At 44.4% G+C, this 12,936-nt stretch overlaps 1 protein-coding gene across 2 annotated transcripts; it reads right to left on the reverse strand.

The window, feature by feature from the left end:
- Nucleotides 1-218: 218 nt before the first annotated feature.
- On the reverse strand, nt 219-11,136 carry LOC109936901 (beta-2-microglobulin). 2 transcript variants are annotated; one of them, XM_048616925.1, is made up of 6 exons: nt 11,035-11,136; nt 10,581-10,722; nt 4,608-5,031; nt 3,073-3,345; nt 1,227-1,252; nt 219-1,127 (listed from the first exon to the last, which is right to left on the reverse strand). In XM_048616925.1, exons 3-5 carry the CDS (start codon nt 4,657-4,659, stop codon nt 1,242-1,244), a joined length of 336 nt encoding a protein of 111 aa, XP_048472882.1. In that variant the 5' UTR covers nt 4,660-5,031; nt 10,581-10,722; nt 11,035-11,136; the 3' UTR covers nt 219-1,127; nt 1,227-1,241. The 2 variants fall into 2 exon arrangements, with proteins under 2 accessions (XP_048472882.1, XP_048472881.1); XM_048616924.1 differs by lacking the exons at nt 10,581-10,722; nt 11,035-11,136 and having other exon boundaries at nt 219-1,252; nt 4,608-4,871.
- Between the last annotated feature and the right edge of the window lie 1,800 nt (nt 11,137-12,936).

Raw genomic sequence — 12,936 nt, forward strand, 5'->3', positions numbered from 1 at the left:
ATTTATAAGTTGATGGCTGAAGACTTGTAAACATAATTACAAAAAGAGAAATACAAACACTTCATGCATGAAGACATAATGAATCATCACCCAGCTCTTTCTGATCAACTACCTCTTAAACTTGGACATGCAAGTATGTGGTGAATAATGTGAGAGTAAATGGGTCAGTTTTTTGTTTCCAGGATCGAGTAGGCTTTATAATTAAGGCAACAAAGAAGTAAGGAGGAAAATTTTATTCACACCAGTAAGCATATAGAGAATAGCAGAAAACAGTGTATGTATCACACTGAATGAGAATTACATAGAATGTAATTATTGTTGACAGCACTATCCTTATCAAATCCCACAATTCCCACTTGCAGAAATGCTTAATAATGATTTGAAGTACAGGCTCTCTAAAAAAAATTAATCTATGTGGCGGTGCTAATCTCTGTATTACGCTGAGTCCAAATGTTAAAATTGCGGGGTTCCAGCACCTCGAGGTCAAGATTACACACTGCAAGATTTTCCAGGATAAATCAGGAAGATGGAATGCAAAGCTAGTTGGGAAAGAGATTGGGTTCTGACTTGTGGTCTCCCAATCCCTGACTGTAAGGACCACAATTTGCTGTGTCTCTTACCATATGGGAAACACATTTAACACAGTAGGCTCTTCAGTTCAAAAGAGCTGAAGCTCCGAGTCTAGACCAAACAACAATGGCAATTCTTCAATTTTCTTTTCAATTTTTTCAAATCTTCAAGCTTTACTGGTTCTAGCTTTGGGTAGTCTTTTAGTCATTTATTGAAGTTTCTAACTATAAACCTCACTGAGAGTCTTGCAGTGACGTTACATTTGCAGATTAGATTTTAACTGGCCTTTTACTTGCACTCATAATTATTTACCCCCAATTTTTAATATTCCGAACCTCGTGGAGGAGTTGCAACGGCAATTTTGGAACAAGTGTCTAGGGTGTAAATTACTAGATTGAAGAGCCAAAAGCAAACTTATTCCGCATCAGGTAAATAAATTTCAGATATCCTATAAAATCATACTAATTTGTTGAACATTTTACATTTGAAGATAGTTTGAAAGAAATTGATGTGGAAGTCGTTGATTGATTCAGTAGCCTCGCTATGTTGTTCAGTGACTGCAAAAAGAAGAGAAAAACACAGTGGGTCGATTTGCATTCTGTGCTGGAAATGTCCTCTCAGTAATCTTTGCTCTTCATCTGAGAGTCACTGCTTACCTCTGTGGTGACATGTTAGTAGGCATCTGTGGTCAAAAACAGAGAAAAACATCATTAGTCTGTGACCAGAACTTACAGCTACCCACCTGTCACCCAGGCTTAAATACACATGCAGGAAAATGGGAATGGCTGGTTTGAAATCAAAGGTCTGTTTAAATTGCTCTCTACTATCATAACTGTCCCATGATAATTTGATAGGGAGGTCGTGGTGATGTGCAATCCAGAAACTCTGACTAATGGTTTGGGAACATGGGTTTGAATCTCTCCATGATAGATGGTGAAATGTGATTTTATCAAAAATCTGAACAAAGAAAAGCTGACCTAAAGGCAATCATGTACCCATTGTCAAGTGTCACAAAAATGCAATCCAGTTCATTAATGTCCTCCAGGGAAGGAAATCTGATATCCTTACTTGATCTGATTTACAAGTGACTCCAGACCCAGTGCAGTTGTCTCTTAGCTGCACGCTGGTAAATTGGGGATGGGCAATAACTAGCCAGCATCACCCACATCCCACAAATCAATCTAAAAGAGGAGCTGTTAACTAGTCAATGTCTAAAAATGCATCTACAACACACCCAGAGACAAGTTAAGGCAACTGCCAGTTTTCGAGAATTTTGTGAACCATAGATCCAAGAAGCCATAAAAAGATTACCTGTTTCTGCTGATACAGTTCCCATGTGGACTTATAGGAATGCTTGGCTGAGTTCCAAGGCTTACTAATTTGATTATTTCAGTAACAGTCTGTATTGTCAGTCAGAACTGCAGTATTTGCTTTGTTTGTTTGACAGCTTTATGAGGTTAAAAATAAATTATTCCTTCTTTGATCTAATTTGTCTATGTCTATACTTATTTGGACAAGACCATAAAATATCAAGTGCAGTAAAGTTTCTGTTATTGGTTAGTACTGCTGCCTCACAGCACAAGGGACCCGGGTTCAATTCCACCCTCGGGCGACTGTCTGTGTGGAGTTTGCACATTCTCCCCGTGGCTGTGTGGGTTCCCTCCAGGTGCTCCGGTTTCCTTCCACAGTCCAAAGATGTGCAGGTTAGGTGGATTGGCCATGCTAAATTGCCCATAGTGTTCAGGGATGTGTAGATTAGGTGGGTTACAGGGGGATGGGTCTGGGTGGGATACTCTGAGGGTCGGTGTGGACTTGTTGGGCTGAAGGGCCTGTTTTCCACACTGTACGGATTCTGTGAATATCACCTGACTGATACTTCTTTAGGATTGTGAAAACAACAGCTTTTCTTTAAAGAACGGTCATCTTTTTTCCTATAAATATCTCAACATTTGCTACTATTATACAACTTACTGACTCAGTGCACACTGAGTAGAAGGGCCATGGGAATTGGACGGGTGAGATTGTGAGGGGCAACTGCTACAAAGTCCCATGGAATAGAGGGGTCCTTTTAATGAGCCTACTTCAGCACTCGACCACCTCCATGTTGCCTCCGATCTGTTTCCAGAGGCGGCAGATTTGCGCAATCCCATGCCCATCTCCCCAGAATGAACACTGCACGTAATGAGCTCAATCATAACCAAGTAGCTAAAATCTGATTTGAGCTGCCTGCCACAATAGTAAAAAAGCCTGGTGCATGTTCTTTACACTAGAGTGTAAGTACACTTATAATTTTACAAGAGGATCAGATGGATTATGCCCAGAGCAGCAAATATTGGGAGTGAATTACAGTATGCAATCTAATCAAGTGTTGTGTCAAATGATCAGTGAAAGAGAAATTCTATGTGTCTGATTACATTTGCCATTGATGAACCTATACCAACAAAAGGAGAGAGTGATTATGGGAGAATATGCATTAGACATCTTAATATACAGATTTCTTACCAAGCTGAATCATTTTTGAGACGCCACTGTGAATCACCCTGCAGGCATACTTGTATCCACTCTGGGGGGTGAACTCCACATAACGAGTTAGTTTGAAACTCCAGTCTGACTCAAAGGACAGGTCAGACTGGGTGGTATTGGGAATGACATTTCCATTCTCCAGCAGCTCCAGCTTGATGTTGGGGGGGCTGAAATCTTTGGCATGACAGAGCAACACGTTGGATTCGCCCTCCTTTATCAGTTTGTAGGTATACACCTGTACATTTGGAGAACCTAGAAACAGAGCAAAGGTAAAGAGTCGATACAATTCAAGAGCAGTTATATTCAAACCCATCACCAGCACTGAGTGGGGTCCCCCTAGATACCACCAGAGGTTGGGAGATTGCTAGATGATGATTGGGACTGCTTGGTCCCAACTTCTGGAACAAACAAGATCATTCAATCCCAAACTCTGGGAGATATCTGTTCATTGACTGAGATCTCTCATTCCCAGACTTTGGGATATATCCATACACTAACTGAGATGGCGCAATCTCAGCCTCTGGAAAACATTTATGTAAAAGACTTTGATCTCTGGGCTTCATTCTCTGAGAGATTTATTAGGATCTCCTGATCACCGTCTCCAGATTTCTGTCCACTGACTGGGAATTCTGAATCCCAATAATGAACATAATAGACATCTAAACAAACAAAAACATAGAAAGGAAACAGAGGTGGGACAGAGGCTGTTGAAAAATCAGAGAAGAATGGCAAGAAATACAAGATATCAAAAACAGATTGAATAGTATGGGATGGAAAATGAAAGTAAAGGTTTAGACTAATATCTGAGAAAGATAAAAGTGTCATGGTTGCTGGACATTTAGAATAGGAAGAGAAAATGCTAGATATTATACAAGGAAGTTAGTATTTCTTTTTTTGACAAATAGTCATTGATCTGAAACATTAACTCTGCCTCCCTCTTCACCGATAACTGCCCGGCTGTTGAGAATTTCCAGTATTTCATGAGGGGAACTGTAGGTTTGTAGAAATTGAGTTCTGATAAACCAAGTACGCAATTTTCATGGTACCTCTGATCACTGTCAATTATAGCATTAGAAACCCAATCCCCTCAGCCATGACTTTCCTGGTCAAGTTCTCACATAACTTTACAAACCCACTGACATCCTCAGTCAGAAGAAAACTCTCATGAGGATGTCAGCTGCGATATCCAATATTATATAGGGGTAAGGCAAAATAGGACCCTGAAACACAGTTCAAGACTCGACCTGCTGTGATCTCCCCCTTCAGAAACTAAGGTGCTTCCGAGGCATGATTGTGAACTGGAAGCTAGGTTATTTACTGCTCTTAACAAGGGTCAGTCCCCCGAGGTTTAATTTTAAAAATTGGGAGGGAGGGGGTTGGGAAGAACGAGAAAGAGCGTGTGTACTGGTCAGAGAAGCCAAATGAACATATCTGAGGTTGAAATTATTTTATCAACTCTTAAGAAGCGTCGGCGCCCTCACCCCAGGATCTCCCCAAACAGCAAGCTCACTTACCGGCCTGGCTCAGAGCCACGATTAAGGCCAGGATGGCCAGCTTCAGCATCATTTTTGCGAATTTGATGTTAACTCTGGGATGACTTCTATTCAACGTCCACCGGGAGATCTCTTCTCACACCTTCTGCCCTTCACTTCCTGGGCTCCTGGTTAATCTGCCACAAACAAGCCGCCCTGCACCAATAGAAAAAGAGTCCCGCCCCGCCCGCCCCGCCTACCCTGCCCGTTGCAGCCAGCCGCAATATTCTTCCTCTTCTGTATCATCAGTCTCCGGGTAAAGGATGTCCGTACAGTTTGTGAAACAGGCAAGACAGTGCGCGGTCACACAGCAGGGGTGAAAGTGAAACTCCATCCACCAGCAAACGGCTGGATCCCGTATACCTCACGATCAGATTTAGGGGACTGTGTTCAAGAATCACGGAAGCTGGTCACAAAAAAAACACAGCGACAGACAGACAGAATCACAACCACCGAATAAATTACACAAACAGGCCTCTCGGCCCATCGTGTCAGGGCTGGTTCTCTGCAGAAACAGATCATTTGGCCCATTTCTGAAGAAGGGTCCCGACCCGAAATGTCAACTTTCCTCCTCCTCTGATGCTGCCTGGCCCGCTGTGCTCCGCCAGCTCCACGCTGTTATATTTGGCCTCACCGTTTCCTCATTGCCCCACAATTACTTGTCTCTTCAGAGTTAGCTGAATTCCCTTTGAAAGACACAGGTTCAATTTGCTTCCACATTCTCATTCAGTCCATTCCTGATCCAAACCATTGGCTGCGGAGGAATAAAAGGCAATTTCCACCCGCCCCCCGTCTACCAGTCAACACCCTCTGGTTTTCAATCAAAAGTAACAGTTTCTCTGTATTACTCTTTCCAGGCCTCCCATGTTATTGAAAACCTCAACGGAACATCCTCTAAATGATCCCAACTTTGCCGACCTATCCTTGTAACTGAAGTTCCTCATCCCTGGAATTGTTCTAATAAATATTTTCACTCCTTATATGCCGACTTGACACAATGAGGCTAAAACAAGTCTTCTTTTACAGATTTACCATAATTTCCGTTTTTTGTACTTTAGACCTCTATTCAAAAAAAACAAGATCCCACATGCTTTATTAGGCAGTTTCTCTGCCTTTCCTGTCACCCTCAAAAGGCGATACACATATAGCTCCAGGACTCTCCCTCTGTTCCTATACCTCCTTTAGAATTATTTCCTTTATTGTCTACTATCTTGCCTCTTTCTTCCTCCCAAAATGTAAAACTTCTTGCTTTTCTGCATTGAACTTCAGCTGCCACGTTTCTGTCCATTCCATCAGTCAGCGTCTAATCCATCAGTGTCCTCCTTTCAAATTGTGCCGTCCTAACCTAAATATGAGGAATACGTCCCTTGAAGTAGGGTATGTGTATACAGAGATAGAGAACATGCACACTGTGAACATTGATACTGTGATAGGAAACGTGTACACTGTAAGCATGTGTGTTGTGAATAGGGAATGTGTCTATACACTGTGAGTACATAAACTGCAATAGGGACCACTGTAAAAAATATAAACTGTTATAGGGAAAGTGTACATTGAGATACTAAGTATGCATGCAGTGGATATAGACTTGGGAAATGTGAACTGTGATAGGGAATCCATAGAATTATTTAAAAAGCAATAAATTGTGGGGTGTGTGGGGCAAGTGAAGCTGATTTCCAAGGGGGTCAGAATAGGTCTAGAGAAAATAAACTGAAAACATGTTCAGATAATCAAAGAGATTATACAGCAGTGGGAAATATTTGAAAAGTGGTGCTTAGTAAAGGGGAAATAATGTCCACCAGAAAGCATAACAAATGAGCCAGTGGGGAAAGAAGATATTGTGGATGCTGGACACTTGACAGAAACACAGATTTAACATTTCAAGTCCCATAGCTTTTCTATAGGCATTCAAAATAAGAGTCATTGGATTCAAAATGTTCCATTTGTTTCTCTCTCTTCAGATGCCAGACTTGCTAAGATTTTCCAGCACTTTCTGTATTTATTTTAGTCAGTAATGGACACTGTGATAGAATATAGGGATATGAGTAAAACTAAAACTTCACAAAAGGCATAAACTATGTTAGAAAAATAATAAAACTAGCAAAGGGAAACTATGAAATAAAATCACTAGAATTTAAAAAAAACACTGAAGTATTCTTCAGATATATGAATGACAAAAGTAAAAAAAAGGTGAGGGTGATAAACAAAAAGAGGGCAGAACCAGATGGATAGTATCTGAGGTGGATTGTACCTGTGCATATTAAAAATATTTTGTGGAGCCTGAACAACTTCATGTCATTATACATCAATTGGGTTTATTTTAATGATAGATTTCCATTATCTGTCTGTACTCAAAACATTGAGAAACTGAAAATATTACTGAGAACAATTGACATAGATTCCAACTTACCCAATTTTACCCAAGGGGTAACAGAAAGAGTAAATAGGGTCATGAGTTGACATCGTGACATGGATTTTTCTTTCCCAATGGCTGTGAGCACATTTTTTCTTGTTATTTATTCTTTTGTGGGATGTGGGCAAACCTGGCAAGTCCAGCACTTCAGCCCATCTCTAAATGCCTTTCAACCTGAGTGGCTCATTACACCATGTCATAGGGCAGTTACGCGTGAATTGAAGCAGTCATGTGTGGGCCAAACCAAGTAAAGACAGCAGAGGTCCTCCCACAAGAGCATTAGTAAAACCAGAGAGGTTTTTACAACAATTAATATATTTTATTGGTCACATCATTCACTCAAACTAGCTTTTAATTCCAATTTTCCTTTTAATTTTATATTCCACCAGCTGCTATGACGACACTTGAACATTTGCTCCCTGGTTCTCTAGACGACTGACTATAACATTACTATGACACCACTCACTCCCTATAACAGTGGAAGGCCAGTAGAACCAGTGAACTTGTATCCTAGATATAAGCCTTGAAATAATTAATAAAACAATTTTAATGTTTTAGTTTTCATTCTTGTGTGCTAAAGAATTATTTTTTTAAAATAAACTGAATGTATACATTTCCCTGCAAAAAAAGGTTAAATGAATAGCTTATATAACAAGGTGTAGAGCTGGATGAACACAGCAGGCCAAGCAGCATCAGAGGAGCAGGAAAGCTGACGTTTCGGGTCTAGACCCTTCTTCAGATATACAGTTCATTTGGGCCCTAAACCCTTTTCATTTCCAACCTAACCAGCACATGGGTGAAGTTGAACAGTTTATTGAAATTTTGCGTGAACATTCTGTGGGGGCAAAAGAAATCTAGAATTTTTCTGTCAGAATTCTGGTTGTGTGTGAAGACTAACAATCAGGGCATCACACTACGCACACTGTGTGATGGTTCCTTCTGCTAGCATGCGTTTTATGTAATAAAAACCAAAAGAACTGTGATGCTGTAAATCAGGAACAAAAACAAAGTTGCTGGAAATGCTCAGCAGGTCTGGGAGCATCTGTGAAGGAAAAAACTGTTTGTGTGTTTTATGTAAGCTGGATTTGGCATAGCAATATCAATGCTTCATATGGATCAACTCTGGATGGAGTTGATGGATGGAGACTAGATGTTGAGTATCTCTTGGCATTGTCAGATTTTGTGACGTTGTGCATAACCATATGCCTCAATAGGCCTAGTGAGAACATAATATAACATTTTCACAAAATAGTTTAAAAACACAACGTTTATCTTGTGTACGAACTTCATTAATTAAATATTGAATGTTACTATGTTGCTGTTTTGTTTTATTAGCATATTAGGTATTGCCAAAATAGTTCACTTTAGAAAATAATTTGGGAAACACGGGTCTAATGCATCTCTGCGTTCTAATCTCCTTTTTTGTGTTGTGTTTTCAGTTTCTCCTTCTGTCTCAGTCTTTTTGGGACTGGTTCTCTCTCTATCTCTCTCTCTCTCCCCCCTCATGTGCCTCACGAGGGGCTCTTTCTCTGTGCCTGTTGTTTAACTTGCCCTCTTCCTCTGCGTGTGGCAAGTCACTCCTTCATTGTGTTTACTCTTTAGGTCTGGCGCCTGACTGACTGGATGGAATGTATTTGGGAGAATTATGAGGGATGTTGAGCCAGGCCTTTCTTGATATTCAGATCAACACATTGCATTTTCCAACTAATTCCAGACAGTGAGAAGCTAATTAACGAGGATGATTGCTCATTATTATGCACATGAATATCTAATCTCACTTTATTAAAATGCATTCTACTAGAATTGCATTGAAACTAGATGCCAAGAATTTCTGAGCTGAAAGTAAGAGCAGGTACATAGCGATTCCAAATCACTCCTTCCTCCTTTGGATCTCCATCTTGGACACCGGGCACCAATACCACAGGGCACACTCCATGAGCAGCAGCCACATACATCCCACATGCCTGGACAGTGGAATCTGACACATCAGCTTCTCCACACCAAATAGTCATGTCTCAAAATAAAAGGGGACTAGTCTTCAGTCAAATCAAGGGTGACTCCCTTCAGTCAGAGGGACCTGGCACAGTAAGTCAAAGGCAGCGTCTGATATCAGTCCTGGGGCTTAGGTACAGTCAGTCAGCCGTTTAGGATTAGGATCCTCTCCTTACAGAGGTGAGGAGCTGGATATTAGACACCCCACCACCCATCTTGGCTCTTTTTGTGCTATGCAAAAGGGGCGGGCATTGAGTGAGATGAAAGTGCAGGTTAGGGAAAGGTGGTGAGCTGTTCCGAGTTCATTGGCAGTGCAGAGGCCATACAGGTCAGTGGTGTGGGGGTCATTGGGTGACAGTGGGTGAGGAGAAGTGTTATAAAAGTAAAATACAGAACTCTCAACATTAATTCTGTTTCTCTCTCCAGAGATGCTACCAGACTAGCTGAAGAAAGTTATTGCTTTCAATAGTGAGTGTAGTGCATGAACCTTGGTGGGAGGTGGGTGCAGTAGCAGAGACAGAGTGAGTGTAAGGTGACTGAAGAGTGAAGTGGTGAAGGTCACTGACTTCTTACACTACTGGACATTCCCTGAGATGACTGAGACCACATGGACCCAGATGTCAACCTCAGATCAGGCTGGTAGGGTCTGGCCTCCTCTGCCAGGCCTGGGGGAAAGAGGACAGCCTTCCTTTGAATCAACCTATCCACCAGGAGCTTCGAATCCTTATCTACAAAGTGGGGCACCAATTTCTCCTCCGTGTCCACAGCAAATGTCAGGAACTGTGTCGGACAACTCTGGACTGATGGTGCTTGTCCAGGTGCACAAGGGCTTTTTAAAAGGAGACAGCAATCCTGGGGATCTCACAGAATGCCAGCAATGGCAATTGGGAGAATCAGTCTAGAAACAGACACGAAAAGTGCTGCAAGAAGTTACCCAGAAGAAAAAAAAGCAGTAAAACATGCAAATGACACACACTGGTTTGACTGTTTTGTATACTACAGAACAGTGCTTCAGTCTAACCAGTACGTTCGTTTCCAAATATAGCATTACTGTTTCGCCCCTCTGGATAACGAGGCAAGTTTGGGGTGAAAGCACAAGGATAGTCGTTGGACTTTGCAAAGAGAAAGCCTCAATGAAACTTGGCAAAAACAACACTTTTCCAAAATATGGCACTCAGTTTCACTATATCTCCTTCTTTCAGTGTCTCGTGTCTCTGACCCAGATTCTCTGCCTCTCTGTTTCAGTATCTGGCCTCTCTGTCTCTCACTCTGCATCTGTCTCTCCTCCCTCCCTCCCTCTTACTGTATTTTTTGTTTTCACCCTCTCACAAAAGAGAATGTATAAGCTTGAAAACCGCCGTTTTGATACATTTAAAATAACAACACACCTGTCATGGAGCTAAAGGGCGTGGTCACGGCGTTGGAGGGTGTGGTCTCGCTAGTAATAAGCTGCAATAAAAAGACCTCACCGTTTGTCCTGACTGTTGGCCTTGCCATAGTTTAAAAAAAGGAAGTTCCCACTGCACCAAAACAAAAATGACAATATTTACCTCAGTCTAGTCAACGATGGCTTCAGCACTTACTACAAAGTCCTGACCATCACACTTGAATTTCCAAGAATCCTTCAAGTAAGGTACTGCTTAGGAGATTCGTGACTACGTGTGTAAACAAGTAGCTTTGACCACAGACTGGCTATAAAACAGAGCGGAAAGGTCGTTAATTAGATTGGCAAATGATGGGTATGTGATCGACGGTGTACGACTGTTCATCCTCATTTACACAAATGGAATTGCATTCCCCATTTCTGAGTCCAAATCAAAATTTTGAGACTGCAGTCAAATTGGAATGGTGTAATTAATCCAGAGAAGGACTAAAATACAGGGAATCATTAGAAAAATGCAGAAAGTGTACGTAGTTGCAAATGAACTTTTAATACAGAGAAATATGAGGTAATGTTGGCTCGGATTTCACTGTCAGAGTTCGCAGCATGCGGCATAAACTGACCTGAAATTGTTGGCAGATTGCAGTGTGGACAGTGTGCGCCTCCGCCCTCCCTGCCCCGCTGGTGGAGACAGCGTCCTCCGTCACCTCACAAGGAGCAGTCCCTGTGTAGTTTGTTAGTCATCAACTCAATCACAGGTGAACATTTTTAAACATTTCTAAATATTTTAACAGATCCATGTCACTTGTTAAAATTATTATTTAAAAAGTTTTGAAGTGCTTAAAACAGGTTTAAAAGTCGGCGGACGCAGTCCCCCTCCACCTTCCCATCCACCTCTCCCCCTCTACCTTTCCCCAAGCCCCTCTTCCTCTCCTCATCTGCCTCTCCCCATCCGCCTCTCACCATGCCCCTCTCCCCCACCACATCCGCCTCTCTCCATCCCACTCTGCCCCTCCAAATCCATCTCTCCCCTTCCCCTACCCATCCACCTCTACCCCTCCCCATCCGCTTCTTCCCCTCGCCATCTGCCTCTCCCCTCCCCCTGTCCCCCTCCCTATCCACAGCCGCCTCTCACCGTCCCCCTCTCCCCCTCCGATATCCACCTCTCCACATACCCCTCCCCATTCACCTCACCCCCTCCTCCATCCACCTTTCCCCATACCCCTCTCCCCCTCCTCCGTTCACCTCTCCCCATACCCCTCCCCATTCACCTCACCCCCTCCTCCATCCACCTCTCCTCATTCCCTCTCCCCCTCCAAAACTGCCTCTCCCCATTCCCCTCATGCCCCTCCACATCCACCTCTTCCCACCCCCGCAACCTCCACCTCCATCTCCCCCTTGCCCCCCACCTCTACCCCCTCCCCTCCCACATCCCACCTCCCCTCCACCTCTACCCCTCCCCATCCACCTCCCCAATACCCCTTTCCCTCTCCCAATCCACCTCTGCCCCTCCTACCTCTCTCCATACCTCTCTCCCTGCCCTGAACCCCCCATCCACCTCTCCCCAATGCCCTCTCCCCCTCGCCATCCACTTCTCCCAGTCCCCCTCTCTCCCTCCACATCCGCCTCTCCCCCTCCCCTTCTCCCCTCCCGTTCCACATCCACCTCTCTGCATCCCCTTCCCCCATCCACATCCACCTCTCCCCACCCCACCAACCTCCATCTCCATCCCCCCCCCCCCCCACCTCTACCCCTTCTTATCCACCTCTACCCCTGCCTGTCAACCTCTACCCATCCCCATCCACCTCTACCCCTCCCCATCCACCTCTCCCCATACCCCTCTCCCCTTTCTGGCCTCTCCTACCCATCCCCCTCTCGCCCCCGCCCTGACCTTACCTACCCATCCGCATCTCCCCGATTCCCCGCCTGGACCTCTCCTCCCCCACCCAGACCTCTCTTCCCCCACCCAGACCTCTCTTCCCAATCCCCCTCTCTCCCCCAACCTCTCCTCTCCATCCTCCTTTCTGCCCCCACCCAGACCTCTCCACTCCATCCCCCTCTCCCCAATCCCCCTCTCCCCCCATACCCTGACCTCTCCTCCTCATCTTCATCCCCCCCGCCCTGATCTCTCCTCCCCACCCCAACCTCTTTCCCCTCCCACCCCAACCTCTCCTCCCCTCACCCCAACATATCCCCACTCCTCTGCCCACTCCCCATTCCCCTCTCGCCCTGACCTCTCCTCCCCATCCCCCTGTCCACCTCCCCCCTCCCTGGCCCTGACCTCTCCTCCTCATCTCCCGACCACTCCTCCTCACACCCTCCCCCCTCCCTGACCTCTCCCCCTCTTTCTCCCACCCATCCCCCCTCTCTCTCCCACCCATCACCCTATCTTTCTCCCCCCATCTTCCTTTCTCTCCCCCAACCCCCGACATCCCCCCTCTCTCTCCTCCTCCCCATCCACCCCAGGCATCCTCCTCTCTCTCTCCCCCTCGCCATCCCCCTCCCTCACCCCCAGCCATCCCCCC

Source organism: Rhincodon typus, chromosome 35 (genome assembly GCF_021869965.1).
Source record: "Rhincodon typus isolate 14 chromosome 35, sRhiTyp1.1, whole genome shotgun sequence".
Taxonomy (NCBI): domain Eukaryota; kingdom Metazoa; phylum Chordata; class Chondrichthyes; order Orectolobiformes; family Rhincodontidae; genus Rhincodon; species Rhincodon typus.